The sequence below is a fragment of the Hemitrygon akajei genome, chromosome 7, assembly GCF_048418815.1.
Source record: "Hemitrygon akajei chromosome 7, sHemAka1.3, whole genome shotgun sequence".
NCBI classification, from domain to species: domain Eukaryota; kingdom Metazoa; phylum Chordata; class Chondrichthyes; order Myliobatiformes; family Dasyatidae; genus Hemitrygon; species Hemitrygon akajei.
Genome location: NC_133130.1, coordinates 4,879,916 through 4,901,004, shown reverse-complemented (window position 1 = coordinate 4,901,004; position 21,089 = coordinate 4,879,916). Strand labels below are relative to the sequence as shown.

At 46.5% G+C, this 21,089-nt stretch overlaps 2 protein-coding genes across 2 annotated transcripts in view; one reads left to right on the top strand and one right to left on the bottom strand.

Annotated features, from left to right (window-relative positions):
- Nucleotides 1-9,484, bottom strand: part of emilin1b (elastin microfibril interfacer 1b) — a 93,558-nt gene extending 84,074 nt beyond the window's left edge. Inside the window, exons 1-2 of the mRNA XM_073050340.1 lie at nt 9,251-9,484; nt 8,902-9,108 (exon numbers count right to left, since the gene is read on the bottom strand). Of these exons, the coding sequence (XP_072906441.1) occupies nt 8,902-9,068 (167 nt within the window). The 5' untranslated portion in view covers nt 9,069-9,108; nt 9,251-9,484. The remainder of the gene's footprint in view (nt 1-8,901; nt 9,109-9,250) is intronic.
- Nucleotides 8,245-21,089, top strand: part of LOC140730193 (GPN-loop GTPase 1-like) — a 145,708-nt gene continuing 132,863 nt past the window's right edge. Inside the window, exon 1 of the mRNA XM_073050351.1 lies at nt 8,245-8,402. Within this exon, the coding sequence (XP_072906452.1) occupies nt 8,256-8,402 (147 nt within the window). The 5' untranslated portion in view covers nt 8,245-8,255. The remainder of the gene's footprint in view (nt 8,403-21,089) is intronic.

Below are 21,089 nucleotides of genomic sequence, written 5' to 3'. Positions count from 1 at the left end.
CTGCAACTGGATCCTAGACTTCCTAACTGACTTGACCTCAGTCAGTACAGATCGGGAGCAGCATCTCCAACACCATCACACTGAACACGGGGGCTCCCCAGGGCTGCGTGCTCAGTCCACTGCTGTTCACTCTGCTGACCCACGACTGTGTTGTAATACACAGCTCGAACCATATCATCAAGTTCGCTGATGACACGACCGTGGTGGATCTCATCAGCAAGGACGACGAGTCAGCTTACAGACAGGAGGTGCAGCGGCTAACGAACTGGTGCAGAGCCAACAACCTGTCTCTTAATGTGAACAAAAGAGATGGTTGTTGACTTCAGGAGGGCACGGAATGATCACTCCCCATTGAACATCGACGGCTCCTCAGTAGAGATTGTAAAGAGCACCAAATTTCTTGGTGTTCACCTGGCGGAGAATCTCACCAGGTCCCTCAACCACCAGCTCCATAGCAAAGAAAGCCCAGCAGCGTCTCTACTTTCTGCGAAGGCTGAGGAAAGTCTATCTCCCACACCCCATCATCATCACATTCTACAGGGGTTGTATTGAAAGCATCCTGAGCAGCTGCATCACTGCCTGGTTTGGAAATTGCACCATCTCGGATCGCAAGACCCAGCAGCTGATAGTGAGGTCAGCTGAGAAGATCATCCGGGTCTCTCTTCCCACCATCACGGACATTTACACTACACGCTGCATCCGCAAAGGAAACAGCATTATGAAGGACCCCATGCACCCCTCATACAATCTCTTCTCCCTCCTGCCATCTGGGAAAAGTCTCCGAAGCATTTGGGCTCTCACGACCAGACTATGTAACAGTTTCTTCCCCCAACCTATCAGACTCCTCAATACCCAAACCCTGGACTGACACCTTGCCCTACTGTCTTGTTTATTATTTATTGTAATGCCTGCACTGTTTATGTGCACTTTACGCAGTCCTGTGTAGGTCTGTAGTCTAGTGTAGCCTTCTCTGTGTTGTTTTTTAACATAGTTTAGTCTAGTTTTTGTACTGTGTCATGTAACACCATGGTCCTGAAAAACGTAGTCTCATTTTTACTATGTACTGTACCAGCAGTTATGGTCGAAATGACAATAAAAGTGACTTGACTTGACTTGAACTGTCCACTCTGATTCTCTAAGGGACCAATTTTATCCCTCACTATCCTTTTGCTATTAATATAACTGTAGATACCCTTTGGATTTATTTTCACCTTACTTGCCAAAGCAACCTTGTATCTACTTTTAGCTTTTCTAATTTCTTTCTTAAGATTCTTTTTACATTCTTTGTATTCCTCGAGCCCCTCATTTACTCCATGCCACCTATATTCATTGTAGATCTCTCTCTTTTTCCAAACCAAGTTTCCAATATCCCTTGAAAACCATGGCTCTCTCAAACTTTTAACTTTTCCTTTCAACCTAACAGGAACACAAAGATTCTGTACCCTCAATATTTTACCTTTAAATGACCTCCATTTCTTTATTACATCCTTCCCATAAAACAAATTGTCCCAATCCACTCCTTCTAAATCCTTTCGCATCTCCTCAAAGTTAGCCTTTCTCTAATCAAAAATCTCAACCCTGGGTCCAGTCCTATCCTTCTCCATAATTATATTAAAACTAATGGCATTGTGATCACTGGACCTGAAGTGCTCCCCAACACACACCTCCATCACCAGACCTATCTCATTCCCTAACAGAAGATTTAACACTGCCCCTTCTCTAGTTGGTACCTCTATGTATTGCTGCAAAAAAACTACCCTTCACACATTTTACAAACTCCAAACCATCCAGCCCTTTTACAGAATGGGCTTCCCAGTCTATGTGTGGAAAATTAAAATCACTCACAATCACAACCCTGTGCTTACTACAAATATCTGCTGTCTCCTTACAAATTTGCTCCTCCAATTCTCACTCCTCATTAGGTGGTCCATAATTCTCCCCTATAAGTGTTACTACACCTTTCCCATTCCTCAATTCCACCCAAATAGGCTCCCTGGATGAACCCTCTAATCTATCCTGCCAAAGCACTGCTGTAATATTTTCTCTGACAAGCAATGCAACACCTCCCCCTCTTGCCCCTCCGATTCTATCACACCTGAAGCAACGAAATCCAGGAATATTTAGTTGCCAATCACACCCCTCCTGCAACCATGTCTCACTAATAGCTACAACATCATATTTCCAGGTATCAATCCATGCTCTAAGCTCATCCACCTTTTATACAATGCTCCTAGCATTAAAATAGATGCATTTAAGAAACTCTCCACCTCTTACTCTCTGTTTATCCCTATTGGTGCAAACAACTTTATTATCTTTTTCTTCCTTCTCCCCTACATCTTCAGTCTGAGCGCACCCCTTCTCTGTCACCTGCCTATCCTCCCTCACACACTGTCTACTAGCTTTCTCTATTCATGAACTAACCTCCTCTTTCCTAGTGTCTTCAATTTGATTCCCACCCCCCAACCATTCTAGTTTAAAGTCTCCCCAGTAGCCTTCACAAATCTCCCTGCCTAGGATTCAAGTGCAACCCGTCCTTTTTGTACAGGTCACACCTTCCCCAAAAGAGGTCCCAATGATCCAGAAACTTGAATCCCTGCCCCCTGCTCCAATCCCTCAGCCACATATTTATCCTCCAACTCATTCCATTCCTACTCTCACTGTCGCATGGCACAGGCCATAATACCGAGATTACTACCTTTGCAGTCCTTCTTCTCAATTCTCTTCCTAACTCCCTATATTCTCCTTTCAGGACCTCTTCCCTTTTCCTACCTATGTCATTGGTATCTATATGTACCACGACATCTGGCTCCTCACCCTCCCACTTCAGGATATCTTGGACGCGTTCAGAAACATCCTGGACCCTGGCACCAGGGAGGCAAACTATCATCCAGGTCTCCTGACTGCACCCACAGAATCGCCTATCTGACCCCCTAACTATCGAGTCCCCTATTACTACTGCCTTCCTCTTCCTTTCCCTATCCTTCTGAGCTACAGGGCCAAACTCTGTGCTGGAGGCACGGCCACTGTTGCTTGCCCCAGGTAGGCTGCCCCCCCGCCCCCCAACAATACTCAAACAGGAGCACTTATTGTCAAGGGGTACAGCCACTGGTGTACTCTCTAGTACCTGACTCTTCCCCTTCGCTCTCCTAACTGTGATCCATTTGTCTGCCTCCCGTGGCCCCGGTGTGACCAACTGCCTGTAACTCCTCTCTATCAACTCCTCACTCTCCCTGACCAGACAAAGGTCCCTTAGGAGCTGCAGCTCGGCGCACCTGGCGCATATGTGGACGTCTGGGAGGCTAGGAGACTCCAGGACCTCCCACATCCGACACCAAGAACAACAAGCTGCCCTCATACTCATACTTCCCCCCTTTCCTCAAACAACAGGAAAAACTGAAACCTAAACTTACCTTGTCTCGCCCATTTCCACCTAAGCCCACTGAGCCCAAGCCCTTTAAGCCTTCGCTCTACTTCTGGCTCACTCCACTGCCCGCAGAACTATGCTGCCTGCTGTATAAGGCTGTGTTCCTTTAAAATCTTTCGCGCTTCCCTGCCCGACATCACACGCCTACACAGTCCAGCCTCTCTTAACTCCGATGAGAAGAAAAAATCAAAATGGCTGCCGCTGCACTCCTGCTCCAAATTCTCACACTTCCTTCTCCACACTACACATCACCCTCACAGAGTGAGACAACTACCATCAGATCCACACTACCTATCACCCCTCTGTGTGAAACAATTACAATCAGATCATCATGACACATCACCCTCCCAGTGAGAAATATTTACACTCAGCTCCACACTACACATCACCCTCACAGAGTGAGACAATTACCATCAGACCACACTACACATAACCTTCTCCATGTGTAACATTTAGAGTGAGATACACATTACACATCTCCGTCACAGAGTGAGACAATTATCATCTGATCCACACTGCACATCACCCTCTCCATGTGAAACCATTACAATGTGATCCACACTACACATCAGCCTCTCTGTGTGAGACAATTACCATCAGATCCACACTGCACGTCACACTCTCCGTGTGTCACAATTACCATCTTCTCTTCTTCGGTTGTCCATCAGAATCTAATGACGACGTCTACTCCTTTAACGGTGAGATCTTTGATGACTATACAAACCTGGACCCACAAGTTCTACTGCAGGTGGGACATGTATATGTGGTAGTGATGGCAACCATAGTAGCATTTCTCCTGGCTCTCTTCTGCTGTCCTCTGGTTGTTCTTTTCATCTCAAGAATACAAACCCCATCCCTACACAGCTGTTGCCAAGTGTTAAGGTCAGCAGCAACATCCTCCAAGTCCTCAGTTCTGATCTTGAACTTCCTGAAAGCATTCTTCATCTGATCCTTATAGCACTTCTTCGGCCCTCCAGCTGAGCGTTGACCATGATGTAGCTGGCCATATAACACTCTGCGGGGTAGCCAACATGGGGGCATCCTTATCACGTGCCCCAGCCACTGCAGCTGATGCCGGGTGATCATGGCCTCAATACTTCAAATCCACATGACACATCACCCACTCCGTGTGAGACAATTACCGTCAGATCCACACTACACATCACCCACTCCGTGTGAGACAATTACCATCAGATCCACACTACACATCACCCTCTCAGCCTGACACAATTACCACCAGATCCACACTACACATCACCCTCTCAGCCTGACACAATTACCACCAGATCCACACTACACATCACCCTCTCAGCCTGACACAATTACCACCAGATCCACACTACACATCACCCTCTCAACCTGAGACAATGACAATCAGATCGTCACTACACATCACCCTCAACTTGAGAAATATTTGCACTCAGATCCACACTACACATCACCCTCACAGAGTGAAACTATTACCATCTGATCCAAACTACATATCACCGTCACAGAGTGAGACAATTACCATCAGAACCATACTACACATCACCCTCAATTGGGACAGAAGAAATACTGGCAGACTGAAGGGTTGCAAATGTTGTTCCCTTGCTCAAGAAAGGGAGTAGAGATAACCCAGGAAATTATATACCAGTGAGTTTGACTTCAGTGTTGGGAATGTTGTTGGGGAAGATCCTGAGAGGTAAGATTTATGAGCATTTGGAGAAGCATATTCTGATTCGGAATATTCAGCATGGCTATCTCACGGTTTATCCAATTACAGTCCTTGTTATGAACAACACCAAGCATTGCAGTGTGTTTTTTACACTACTCATTACAACAACACCATGGTAATGCAAATGTTCATCTAATTACAGCTCTCATTATCAACAATACCATAGCATTGCAGCGCTCGTCCAAATACAGTCTTTGTTGTAAACAACACCATGGTATTGCAACAGTTTGTTCAAATACAGTCCTTATTTTCAATATTATCATGGTATCACAACGGCTTGTCCAATTACTCTGATCATTATCAACAACACCATGGTATCACAACGGTTTGTCCAATTACAGTCCTTGGTATGAACAACATGGTTTCACAGCAGCTCGTCCAATTTCAGTTCTCATTACAACGATACCATAGTAGTGCAAATGTTATTCCAATTACAGTCCTCATTATCAGCAGCAGCATGGTATCACAGCAGTTCATCCAATTACAGTCCTTGTTATGAACAACACCATGGTATCGCAGTGTTTCGTCCAATTACACTGCTCATTATCAACAACATCATGATATTGCAGCAGCTCGAGCAATGCTATTACAGCTTGGGGCATCAGGGTTCAGAGTTCAATTCAGTCACTATCTCTAAGGAGTTTTCTGCTCGTCTCATGATTGTGTGCATTTCCTCTGGGTGCTCTGCTGTTCTCCCACCATCTGAAGATGAGGCAGTTAGTAGGTTAATTGGTCACTGCAAGTTGTCTGTGATTCGGTTCGAGTTAACCTGGTCGTATTTGGGATGGCGCAGCTCACTCTCCAAATAAAATAAATACAATTTTCATATCATCTTGAAACTTACTAGTCATGGTTCGTACATTTAGATTGTTGCTAACATCCTTAAAATTCTGACTATTTACCCTATCTTCACCTCTATTGATCTCATCTGGATCAGAAAGGTATGGGATTGTACAGCACAAAACAGGCCACTCACTTCAACTTCTATCAGGTCACCTCTCGGCCTCCTTCACCCCAGAAAAAACAAGCCCACCCTATCTTTCCCAGGGCTGAAATGGCTGATGCAAGAGGGCACAGTTTGAAGGTGCTTGGAAGTAGGTACAAAGGAGATGTCGGGGGTAAATTTTTTATGCAGTGAGTGTTGACTGCGTGGAATGGGCTGCCGATGATGGTAATGGAGGCAGAAATGATAGGGTCTTTTAAGAGACTCCTGGATAGGTACATGGAGCTTAGAAAAAAGAGGGCTATGGGTAACCCTAGGTAATTTCTAAAGTAAGTACATGTTCGGCACAGTATTGTGGGCCAAAGGGCCTGGATTGTGCTGTAGGTTTTCTATGTCTCTATGAGCCATTTACAACCATCCTTTGCTTTCTGTGGGCAAGCCAATTCTGGATCCACAAAACAAGGTCTCATTGGATCCCATGCCTTCTGCATGAGCCTTAAATGTATTAGGAATTTGCTGTGGTCTGTGTTGGTCAGGGAACAACATGTAACAAAAAAATCAACAATTATAAACAACAAGGTTAGAGGTTAAAATGTGGATATGGAATAAAATGTGCATAAATACAGAAATACCAGAATATCATTACAGTGTAAACAGCTTTATCAAAAGTGTTTACAGTGCAATACCATGACGGGGGTGTGGGGGTGGTGAACTAGAATAGTTGATCAGATTAACTGCCTGTGGGGAAGAATGTTTAAAAATGACATAACTTCCACTTTTTAGGATTAAAGTCCATTTGCCAACACTCTGCCGAACTCTTCTACCTCCCACTGTGACTTTAGACAACCGAGCTGACTATTCACAACACCACCAACTTTCCTATTGTCTGAAAATTTATCAAATCTGCTAAATTCACACTTTAATACCACTGATAATTTGTAATTTTCATTCACTTTGATGCCAGTGGGATTTCAGGCCCTCGTCTTGCTCTCCAAATTATCCCACATATATTCTGTAGTCCTGGCAAATTATGCATAAAAAGGTCGGTGCAACATTCGTAGGCCGAAAGGCCTGTTCTATGGTGACCTGATAGAGGTGTACAAGATGATGAGAAGCATTGATCGTGTGGATAGTCAGAGGCTTTTTCCCAGGGCTGAAATGGTTGCCACAAGAGGACACAGGTTTAAGGTGCTGGGGAGTAGGTACAGAGGAGATGTCAGGGGTAAGTTTTTTTACTCAGGGAGTGGTGAGTATGTGGAATGGGCTGCCAGCAAAGGTGGTGGAGGCGGATACGATAGGGTCTTTTAACAGACTTTTAGACAGGTACATGGAGCTTAGACAAATAGAGGCCTATGGTGAAGTCTAGTAATTTCTAAGGTAGGGACATATTCAGCGCAACTTTGTGGGCCAAAGGGCCTGTATTGTGCTGTAGGTTTTCTGTTTCCATGTTCACTACTTTGCTTGTAGTATGGTGACCTGGATGGTCACACATCACCTCAGCTCTAATCCTCCTTACACGGGATCCCACCTCCTTCTGCAAAGAGGAGGTACCCTCATTGAAACCTATTGAATATTGAAAGGCCTAGGCAGGGTGGATGTGGAGAGGATGTTTCCTATAGTGTGGAGTCTAGGACCAGAGGGCACAGCCTCAGGATGGAGGGAGGTCCATTTAGAAGACATAAGGGGGAATTTATTCAGCCTGAAAGTGGTGAATCATTGTCACAACCAGTTGTGGAGGCTAAGTCAAGTCGTCAAGTTTATTGTCATTTCGACCATAAACTGCTGGTACAGTACACAGTCAAAAATGAAACAACGTTCCTCCAGGACCCTGGTGCTACATGAAACAACACAAAACTACTTTGTACATTAGACCATGTGAGACAGCACAAGGCTACCCTACATTACATAAAACAACATAAAAACTGCACTAGACTACAGACCTGCACAGGACTACATAAAGTGCACAAAACAGTGCAGGGCAGTACAATAATTAATAAACAAGACAATAGGCACAGTAGAGGACAAATTACAATATAATAATAAATGATGCAGAAGTCATTGGGTATATTTAAACCAGAGGCTGATCGGTTCTTGATTGGTCAGGGAGTCAAAGGCTGTGAGGAGAAGGCAGAACAAAGGGCCGAGTGGGATAATAAATCAGCCATGATAGGATGGCGGACTACTCCGTCGTTATGGTCTTACAGACTGCCGTACCAAAGTATAGAGTTCTTGCAAAACCCTGCATTCTAATGCCTGCACTCAGAAATGAAGTTATCCCGGCCGAATATAGGGGAACTTCGTTCTTGTTCTGTCATCAGGTGAGACACCTTGACCCCTGTCGTACGCTTCTCTACCCTTTCCTGTACTTGGGAAGTGCGCCGCTCCGCAAACCTTCACCGTTAAATTCAATTTGTCCCATCGTCACCTTCCCGCAGGCTCGACCGACGCTTTTCTCAAGCAGGGAGAAAGTTCGGAGTTAAGACCGGGTTTTCCTACAATAACTATACGGCAGGGCATCCACTAAGGGCAAATTTATCGGGAAGTCGGGTGGGGGGGGGGGTGTTCAGCGGAGAGGGACAGGGAAGAATGGACTGTTTTCAAAGAGGATTATTCACACTATGGACTGGGTGAAAATTACCTCCTACTACTACCAAATTCAGCGGCCCCCTTTTCCCGGTACCGCTTCACTTCTCTCTCGTCTTCCCGAACTCCCCTCCATCTCTCCCACTCCCACCTTCCCCCCGTCGTTCTCTCCCACCTGCCTCCCTCCCTGATTATAATCAGCCAGTCCCTACCCCCTCCGGTCCCCGGCCTTACCTGTATCTACTGGTAGCCCGCAGTCCCGCTCCTGGCTCACTCTCCTGTCCGTTCAGCCGCCCGGTTCCTCCGGTGTACAAGGGGTACCTCTGGGAGTAACTCACCCCGAGGGTGAAGAGCGATAACGAGACAAGACAAAGAGCGGCACACAAGTTCAGCCCAGGCATCTTGTCCCCGAAAGTCTCCTGGAATTTACCTCACGACTTCCTGGTAAGATTCACAAGATGTTTAACTCACATCTGGACGGGACACAAATCTCTCTAGCATCCGTTCTGAGTGCCGAACCGTTTGGGTCAGAAACCACCCGGGATAGAGCGGAATGAAACCTCCACTTGCGACGAATCCTTACCTCGATATCTGTGGAAATTAAATCCAGTTCGTTGTCGCGTTTCTCGTCGCTTGCCCCAAACTTCTCTGTCTCCTTCCTGCCCCCGCTCTGTTTTTCTGGTTTCCTCACATCTGTTCCTTGTTAAACTCAGCTCCGGAATGTAAGTAAAATATCTGCTGCCAAATGTGGTTTCTTCCAGGAACCCTCCCCTCCCCCCGCCCTTCCCGAAACTCAGAGCGGCGCTCAACTCAACATTGAGAAGCCCTGGCCCGGTTACCTGTCATCACAATCTCCACTCCCAATCCTACAAACACACACACACACCCCAACCCTACACATATACACTTCTACACACACACCCCAACCCTACACATATACCTCTACACACACACACACACTCCAACCCTACACATATACCCCTCTACACACACACCCCAACCTTACACACATACACCTCTACACACATTCACCTCTACACACACACCCCAACCTTACACATATACACCTCTACACACACATTCCAACCCTACGCACACACTCCAACACTACACACATAACCCTCTACAAACACTCCAAACCTGCAAACATACACCTCTACACACACACCCCAACCCTACACACATACCCCTCTACACACACTCCAACCCGACACACATACCCCACTACACACACACAACCCAACCTTACACACATACACCTCTACACACACAACCCAACCTACACACATACCCCTCTATACATACAGACACCCCAACTCTACACACATACACTTCTACACACTCACCCCAACCCTACACACATACACCTCAATACACACACCCCAACCCTACGCACATACCCCTCTACACACACACACTCAAACCTTACACACATACCCGCTACACACACACACCCCAACCTTACACACATACCCCGCTACACACACACACACACCCCAACCCTACACACATACCCCTCTATACATACAGACACCCCAACTCTACACACATACACTTCTACACACTCACCCCAACCCTACACACATACACCTCAATACACACACCCCAACCCTACGCACATACCCCTCTACACACACACACCCCAACCTTACACACATACCCCGCTACACACACACACACACACCCCAACCCTACACACATACCCCGCTATACACACACACACAACCCAACTCTGCACACATACATCTCTACACACACACAGACCACAACCCTACACACATACACCTCTACACACACACCCCAACCCTACACACATACACCTCTACACACACACCCCAACCCTACACACATTCACCTCTACACACACATACACCCCTCTACACACACACCCCAACCCTACACATATACACCTCTACACACACATTCCAACCCTACGCACACACCCCAACACTACACACATACACCTCTACAAACACACACACTCCAACCCTACACACATAACCCTCTACAAACACTCCAAACCTGCAAACATACACCTCTACACACACACCCCAACCCTACACACATACCCCTCTACACACACTCCAACCCTACACACACACCCCGCTACACACACACAACCCAACCTTACACACATACACCTCTACACACACAACCCAACCCTACACACACACCCCGCTACACACACACAACCCAACCTTACACACATACACCTCTACACACTCACCCCAACTCTACACACATACACCTCAATACACACACCCCAACCCTACACACATACCCGCTACACACACACACCCCAACCTTACACACATACCCCACTACACACACACACACACCCCAACCCTACACACATACCCCGCTATACACACACACACAACCCAACTCTGCACACATACATCTCTACACACACACAGACCACAACCCTACACACATACACCTCTACAGACACACCCCAACCCTACACACATACACCTCTACACACACACCCCAACCCTACACACATACACTTCTACACACACACCCCATCCCTACACACACACACCTCTACACACACACCCCAACCCTGCACACATACACCGCTACACACACGCCCCAACCCTGCACACATACACCTCTACGCACACACACACCCTAACCCTACACACATTCACCTCTACACACACCCCAACCCTACACACATTCACCTCTACACACACACCCCAACCCTACACACATACACTTCTACACACACACCCCATCCCTACACACACACACCTCTACACACACACCCCAACCCTACACACATTCACCTCTACACACACCCCAACCCTACACACATTCACCTCTACACACACATACATCTCTTCACACACACTCTCCAACCCTACACACACACTCCAACCCTACACACATACACCTCTACACACACACCCCAACCCTATACACATACACCTCTACACACACACCCCAACCCTATACACATACACCTCTACACACACACACTCCAACCCTACACACATACACCTCTACACACACACCCCAACCCTATACACATACACCTCTACACACACACCCCAACCCTACACACATTCACCTCTACACACACATACACCCCTCTACACACACACCCCAACCCTACACATATACACCTCTACACACACATTCCAACCCTACGCACACACCCCAACACTACACACATACACCTCTACAAACACACACACTCCAACCCTACACACATAACCCTCTACAAACACTCCAAACCTGCAAACATACACCTCTACACACACACCCCAACCCTACACACATACCCCTCTACACACACTCCAACCCTACACACATACCCCGCTACACACACACAACCCAACCTTACACACATACACCTCTACACACACAACCCAACCCTACACACATACCCCTCTATACATACAGACACCCCAACTCTACACACATACACTTCTACACACTCACCCCAACCCTACACACATACACCTCAATACACACACCCCAACCCTACGCACATACCCCTCTACACACACACACTCAAACCTTACACACATACCCGCTACACACACACACCCCAACCTTACACACATACCCCGCTACACACACACACACACCCCAACCCTACACACATACCCCGCTATACAGACACACACAAACCAACTCTGCACACATACATCTCTACACACACACAGACCACAACCCTACACACATACACCTCTACACACACACCCCAACCCTACACACATTCACCTCTACACACACATACACCCCTCTACACACACACCCCAACCCTACACATATACACCTCTACACACACATTCCAACCTTACGCACACACCCCAACACTACACACATACACCTCTACAAACACACACACTCCAACCCTACACACATAACCCTCTACAAACACTCCAAACCTGCAAACATACACCTCTACACACACACACCCCAACCCTACACACATACCCCTCTACACACACTCCAACCCTACACACATACCCCGCTACACACACACAACCCAACCTTACACACATACACCTCTACACACACAACCCAACCCTACACACATACCCCTCTATACACACAGACACCCCAACTCTACACACATACACTTCTACACACTCACCCCAACCCTACGCACATACCCCTCTACACACACACACCCCAACCTTACACACATACCCCACTACACACACACACACACCCCAACCCTACACACATACCCCGCTATACACACACACACAACCCAACTCTGCACACATACATCTCTACACACACACAGACCACAACCCTACACACATACACCTCTACACACACACCCCAACCCTACACACATACACCTCTACACACACACCCCAACCCTACACACATACACTTCTACACACCCACCCCATCCCTACACACACACACCTCTACACACACGCCCCAACCCTGCACACATACACCTCTACGCACACACACCCTAACCCTACACACATTCACCTCTACACACACCCCAACCCTACACACATTCACCTCTACACACACATACATCTCTTCACACACACTCCCCAACCCTACACACACACTCCAACCCTACACACATACACCTCTACACACACACCCCAACCTGCACACATACACCTCTACACACACACCACAACCCTACACACATACACCTCTGGACACACACAGTCCCCAACCCTACACACATACTCTTCTACACACACCCCAACCCTACACACATACACCTCTACACACACACATTCCAACCCTACACACATACTCCTCTACACACACACACTCCAAACCTGCACACATAGACCTTTACACACACACTCACCTCTACACACACCCCAACCCTACATACATTCACCTCTACACACACCCCAACCCTGCACACATACACCTCTATACACACACCCCAAACCTGCACACATACACCTCTACACACACGCCTCAACCCTACACACATACACCTTTACACACACCCCAACCCTGCACACATACACCTCTATACACACACCCCAAACCTGCACACATACACCTCTACACACACACCCCAAACCTGCACATATACACCTCTACACACACACCCCAACCCTACACACACACACCCCAGCCTTACACACATACACCTCTACACACACACCCCAACCCTACACACAAACACCTCTACACACACACCCCAAACCTACACACATTCACCTCTACACACACTCCAACCCTACACACATACACCTCTATACACACACACCCGAACCCTGCACACATACACCTCTACACACACACACACACCCCAACCCTGCACACATACACCTCTACACACACACCCCAACCCTACGCACATACACCTCTATACAGAAACACACTCACAACCATACCCACAGACCCTACACCACACACGTACCATGCCTACAACCCCACATCTACATGCACATCCAAGTCCAAATACACACGTACACTCACACATATCCCTGCACACCCACACACTCTGCTTACAGAATCCACCCAACACACACTCACACTCCCGAATCCCCCCAACACACACATACTCCCCTACACACATTCAGACTACAGAGTCCACCAACACAGACCCCATACACACTCACACTACTGATGCCCCCAACACACACACCCCTACACACACTTACACTACAGATTTCCCCAACACTCACAGACACCCCAACACACACATTAACCCCTACACACACTTACACTACAGATTTCCCCAACACTCACAGACACCCCAACACACACATTAACCCCTACACACACTTACACTACAGATTTCCCCAACACTCACAGACACCCCAACACACACATTAACCTCTACACACACTCACACTACAGTTTCACCCAACACATACATTAACCCCTACACACACTCACACTACAAATTCACCCAACACACACATTAACCCCTACACACACTCACACTACAGTTTCACCCAATACACACATTAACCCCTACACACACTCACACTACAGATTCACCCAACACACAAATACACCCCTACACACACTCACGTTCCAGAGACCCCCCAAAACACACATACTCACAATACGGAGTCCAACCCATGCTCACACATACACCCCAACACACACTAGCACATCAGATTCCCCCAACACACACATACACTTCTACACACACCTACCCTACACACCCACCACTACACACATCCAGCCTACACACAACCACCCTACACACCCTACGTTTCTTCAGGTGTGAAAGAATCGGAAGGGCAAGCGGGGAAGGTGTTGCATTGCTTGTCAGAGAGAATATTACAGTAGTGCTTTGGCAGGATAGATTAGAGGGCTCGTCCAGGGAGACTATTTTGTGGAATTGAGGAATGGGAAAGGTGTAGTAACACTTATAGGGGTGTATTATAGACCACCTAATGGGGAGCAAGAATTGGAGGAGCAAATTTATAAGGAGGTAGCAGAGATTTATAGTAAGCACAAAGTTGTGATTGTGGGAGATTTCAATTTTCCACACATAGACTGGAAAGCCCATACTGTAAAAGGGATGGATGGTTTGGAGTTTGTAAAATGTGTGCAGGATATTTTTTTGCAGCAATACATAGAGGTACCAACTAGAGAAGGGGCAGTGTTGGATCTTCTGTTAGGGAATGAGATAGGTCAGGTGATGGAGGTATGTGTTGGGGAGCACTCCTGTGATCACAATGCCATTAGTTTCAATATAATTATGGAGAAGGATAGGACTGGACCCAGGGTTGAGATTTTTGATTAGAGAAAGGCTAACTTTGAGGAGATGCGAAAAGATTTAGAAGGAGTGGATTGGGACAATTTGTTTTATGGGAAGGATGTAATAGAGAAATGGAGGTCATTTAAAGGTGAAATTTTGAGGGTACAGAATCTTTATGTTCCTGTTAGGTTGAAAGGAGAGGTGAGAAGTTTGAGAGAACCATGGTTTTCAAGGGATATCGGAAACTTGGTTTGGAAAAAGAGAGAGATCTACAATAAATATAGGCAATATGGAGTAAATGAGGTGCTCGAGGAATACAAAGAATGTAAGAAGAATCTTAAGAAAGAAATTAGAAAAGCTAAAAGAAGATACAAGATTGCTTTGGCAAGTAAGGTGAAAATAAATCCAAAGAGTTTCTACAGTTATATTAATAGCAAAAGGATAGTGAGGGATAAAATTGGTCCCTTAGAGAATCAGAGTGGACAGCTATGTGTGGAGCCAAATGGGATGGGGGTGTCATAGGGTAGACGCTGGAAGTGGACCCAAAAGCAAGACACAGACACTGAACTACCAGGAACAGGACTAGGCAAGAGAAAGAAGCAAGGAAAGTGGGGAAGAAAGGACACTGGACATGACACTGGCCCCAGACGAGACAAGGACTCCATACCTGGGCTAGGACCTGACTAGGATAGGGAACCAGGACATGGAACTGGGAACTAGGAGCCTGGGCTTGGGCTCCGAGCCAGAGACTGGACAAGGACCCAGAACCTGGGTCTTGACTCGGGCTCGGACCCCAGAACTAGCTGAGGACATGATGAGGTTACAGGACGAGGAGAGGCAACAGGACTGGATGTGAAACTTATGGACAGGATAAGGAAACTCCAGCACAGGACAAGGGAATCCCAGCACCGGGCCGGGCAAGGTATTCCTGTACTGGGCAAGGCACATGACAAGATGAGAACACAAAGCCGTGGCTTGGACAGGACAAGGACCTTGGACGTGACTAGGAATGGACGAGACCCCGAAGCCTTGACTTGGTTGAGGGAGAGACAGGAACATGGAACACTGAGGTGGGACCCCTCCTTGGATACAGGATGTAGGGCCAGGACTCATTACACAGAATGCTGAACATGACGAGACAGATCCCAACGCTAGGTAGCAGCAAAATGGCGAGGCAAGGCAAATGGACACATCCACCACTACATTCACCTCTGCACACATTCTCTCCTTCACAGCCAAACCTTCCCCGAACATATGTACACCAGTACACACTCACCCTAACACACACGTGCACCATTACCTACAGTCACCCACATACACATACAACACTACCCCTACCCTTATACATACAGATGCCCCTATACACATCCACCCATAAATGCACATTTACCCCTACACAGAAATACAACCCTATACAGACCCACCACTATGTAAACATACGCCCCTACACACTCACAACCATACACACATGCACTCCTGTGCAAACCCAACCTTACACATGCTTACATCCCAACACAGACATGCACACACACATACATCCCTGCACACACTCACACTACAAAGTCCCACCCCTACAGACACATACACCCCTAAGCAAACATACAGCCCGATGCACACACACCACACATACACACCGCTACACACACCCCTACCTTGCACATCTCAATCAGGGCACCTCTGATTCTCTGTCACTCCAAGGAGAAAAGGCCGAGTTCACTCAACCTGTTCTCATAAGGCATGCTCCCTAATCCAGGCAACATCCTTGTAAATCTCCTCTGCACCCTTTCTATGGTTTCCACATCCTTCCTGTAGAGAGGTGACCAGAACTGAGCACAGTACTCCTTATGGGGTCTGACCAGGCCCAAAATGGACCAATATTTTGCATTGGTCTTCACTGTGGAAGACACTAGCAGTGTGCCAGTGGTCTGTGAGTGTCAGGGAGCAGGAGTGAGTGCCATTGCTATTACAAAGGAAAAAGTTCCAGGCAAACTCAAAGGTCTTAAGGTGGATAAGTGTTCTGGACCAGATAGACTACATCCCAGAGTCCTGAGAGAGGTTGCTGAAGAGATAACAGATACATTGGTCATGATCTTTCAAGAATCACTTGATTCTGGCATGGTCTCAGAGGACTGGAAGATTTGCAAATATCACTCCACTTTTTAAGAAGGGAGCAAGTCAAAGGAGAGGAAATTATAGGCCAGTTAGCCTAACCTCAGTGGTTGGGAAAGTGTTGGAATCTATTATTAAGGAAGAGGTTTCAGGGTACTTGGAGGCTAATGATAAAATAAGTCAAAGTCAGCATGGTTTCTGTAAAGGGACTCCCAGAAGGTTAATTTACAGGTTGAGTCTGTGGTATAGAAGGCAAATGCAATGTTGGCATTTATTTCAAGGATATTAGAATATAAAAGGCAGGAGATAATGCTAACATGAGGAAATCTGCAGGTGCTGGAAATTCAAGCAACACACACAAAATGCTGGTGGAACGCAGCAGGCCAGGTAGCATCTATAGGTAGGAGCACAGCCTACGTTTTGGGCCAAGACGTCGACAGTGCTTCTTCCTAAAGATGCTGCCTGGCCTGCTGTGTTCCACCAGCATTTTGTGTGTGTTGCAGGAGATAATACTGAGCATTTATAAGACACTAGACAGGCCATACTTGAGTATTGTCAACAGTTTTGGGCCCCATATCTCGAAAAGGATGTGTTATCATTGGTGAGAATCCAGAGGAGGTTCAGTGGGATGATTCTGGGAATGAAGGGGTTAACATGTGAGGAATGTTAGGCAGCTTTGGGCCTGTGCTCACTGCAATTGAGAAGAATGCAGAGGATAGCATCTCTTTGAAACCTGCCGATTGTTGAAAGGACTGATAGGATGGATGTGAAGAGGATATTTCCAATGGTGAGAATGTCCAGAACTAGAGGCACAGCCTCAAACTTGAGGGGCAACATTTTAGAACAGAAGTAAGGGGTAATTTGTTTAGAACCATAGAACGTTACAGCACAGAAAAAGGGCCTTTTAGCTCTGCTGAACCATTTTTCTGCCTACTAACCTGCACCTGGACCATATCCCTCAATACACCTCTCATCTACGTACCTGCCCAAGTTTTTCTTAAATGTTAAAAGTGAGCCTGCATTTACCACTTCATCTCATTCCACATTCCCACCACTCTCTGTATGAAAAAGCCTTCCCTAATGTTCCCTTTAAACTTTTCCCCCTTCACCCTTAACCCATGTCCTCTGGTATTTTTCTCCCTTAGGCTCAGTGGAAAAAGCCTGCTTGCATTCACTCTATCTATACCCGTCATAATTTTATATACTTCTATCAAATCTCCCCTCATTTTTCTACACTCCAGGGAATAAAGTCCTAGCCTACTCAACCTTTCTCTGTAACTCAGTATTGCAAGTCCCGGCAACATCCTGGTAAACCTTCTCTGCACTCTTTCAACCTTATTAATATCCTTCCTGTAATTAGGTGACCAAAACTGCACACAATACTCCAAATTCGGTCTCACCAATGTCTTATACAACCTCACCAGAACGTTCCAACTCTTATACTCAATACTCTGATTTATAAAGGCCAATGTACCAAAAGCTCTCTTTATGACCCTATCTACCTGTGATGCCACTTTTAGGGAATTATGTATCTGTATTCCTAGATCCCTCTGTTCTACTGCACTCCTCAGTGTCCTACCATTTATCTTGTATGTTTTACTTTGGTTTTTCCTTCCAAAGTGTAATACCTCACACTTGTCTGTATTAAACTCCATCTGCCATTTGTCAGCCCATTTTTCCAGCTGGTCCAAATCCCTCTGCAAGTTTTGAAAACCTTCCTCACTGTCCACTACACCTCCAATCTTTGTATCATCAGCAAATTTGCTGATCCAATTTATCACATTATCATCCAGATCATTGATATAGATGACAAATAACAATGGACCCAGCACTGATCCCTGTGGCACACCACTAGTCACAGGCCTCCACTCAGAGAAGCAATCCTCCATTACCACCCTCTGGCTTCTCCCATTGAGCCAATGTCTAATCCAATTTACTACCTCACCATGTATAACTAGCGACTGAATCTTCCTAACTAACCTCCCATGTGGGACCTTGTCAAAGGCCTTATTGAAGTTCATGTAGACAATAGCCACTGCTTTCCCTTCATCCACTTTCCTCATAACCTCCTCGAAAAACTCTTATAGATTGGTTAAACATGACCTACCACGCATAAAGCCATGTTGACTCTCCCTAATAAGTCCCTGTCTATCTAAATACTTGTAGACCCTATCTCTTAGTATTCCTTCAGTACTAGGAGATAGGATCTACAAGTATTTGGATAGAAAGGGACTTATTAGCCAGAGAACAGTAAATCTGTGGAATGCTCTGCCACAGATTGTGGTGGAGGCCATGTCTGTGGGTATACTTAAGGCAGAAGGTGATCATTTCCTGATCAGTCAGGGCATCAAAGGATATGGCGGTAAGGCAGATGTATGGGGTTGAGTGGGATCCGGGATCAGCCATGATGGAATGGTGGAACAGACTCAATGCGTTGAATGACCTATTTCTGCTCCCGTGTCTTCTCATCGTATGGTCTAATTAGGCAGCAATTGAAACAAGGACACTATTTCAGTAAAAAGGCTAAAGTACTGAGGACACTATCACTGTGAGGCAGGAGTTAAACACAGGAATCTGTCACTGTGAAGCAAAGGTTGAACCGGGGACTCTGTCACTATGAGGCTGAGATTGAAATGAGACTCGGTCATGGTGAGGGAGAGATTACATCATGGACTCTGTCGCTGTGAGACTGAGATTGAAATGGGACTGTCACTATGAGAGTGAGATTGAAATGGGTCTGTCACTGTGAGAGTGAGATTGAAATGGGACTGTCACTGTGAGGGTGAGATTGAAATGGGACTGTCACTGTGAGAGTGAGATTGAAATGGGACTCTGTCGCTGTGAGACTGAGATTGAAATGGGACTGTCACTGTGAGACTGAGATTGAAATGGGTCTGTCACTGTGAGGCTGAGATTGAAATGGGACTGTCACAGTGAGAGTGAGATTGAAATGGGACTCTGTCACTGTGAGACTGAGATTGAAATGGGACTGTCACTGTGAGGCTGAGATTGAAATGGGACTCTGTCGCTGTGAGACTGAGATTGAAATGGGACTGTCACTGTGAGAGTGAGATTGAAATGGGTCTGTCACTGTGAGACTGAAATTGAAATGGGACTGTCACTGTGAGAGTGAGATTGAAATGGGTCTGTCACTGTGAGACTGAAATTGAAATGGGACTGTCACTGTGAGGGTGAGATTGAAATGGGACTGTCACCGAGACTGAGATTGAAATGGGACTCTGTCGCTGTGAGACTGAGATTGAAATGGGACTGTCACTGTGAGAGTGAGATTGAAATGGGACTCTGTCGCTGTGAGACTGAGATTGAAATGGGACTCTGTCACTGTGAGACTGAGATTGAAATGGGACTCTGTCACTGTGAGAGTGAGATTGAAATGGGACTGTCACTGTGAGACTGAGATTGAAATGGGTCTGTCACTGTGAGGCTGAGATTGAAATGGGACTGTCACTGTGAGAGTGAGATTGAAATGGGACTCTATCACTGTGAGAGTGAGATTGAAATGGGACTCTGTCACTGTGAGACTGAGATTGAAATGGGACTGTCACTGTGAGATTGAAATGGGACTGTCACTGTGAGACTGAGATTGAAATGCGTCTGTCACTGTGAGGCTGAGATTGAA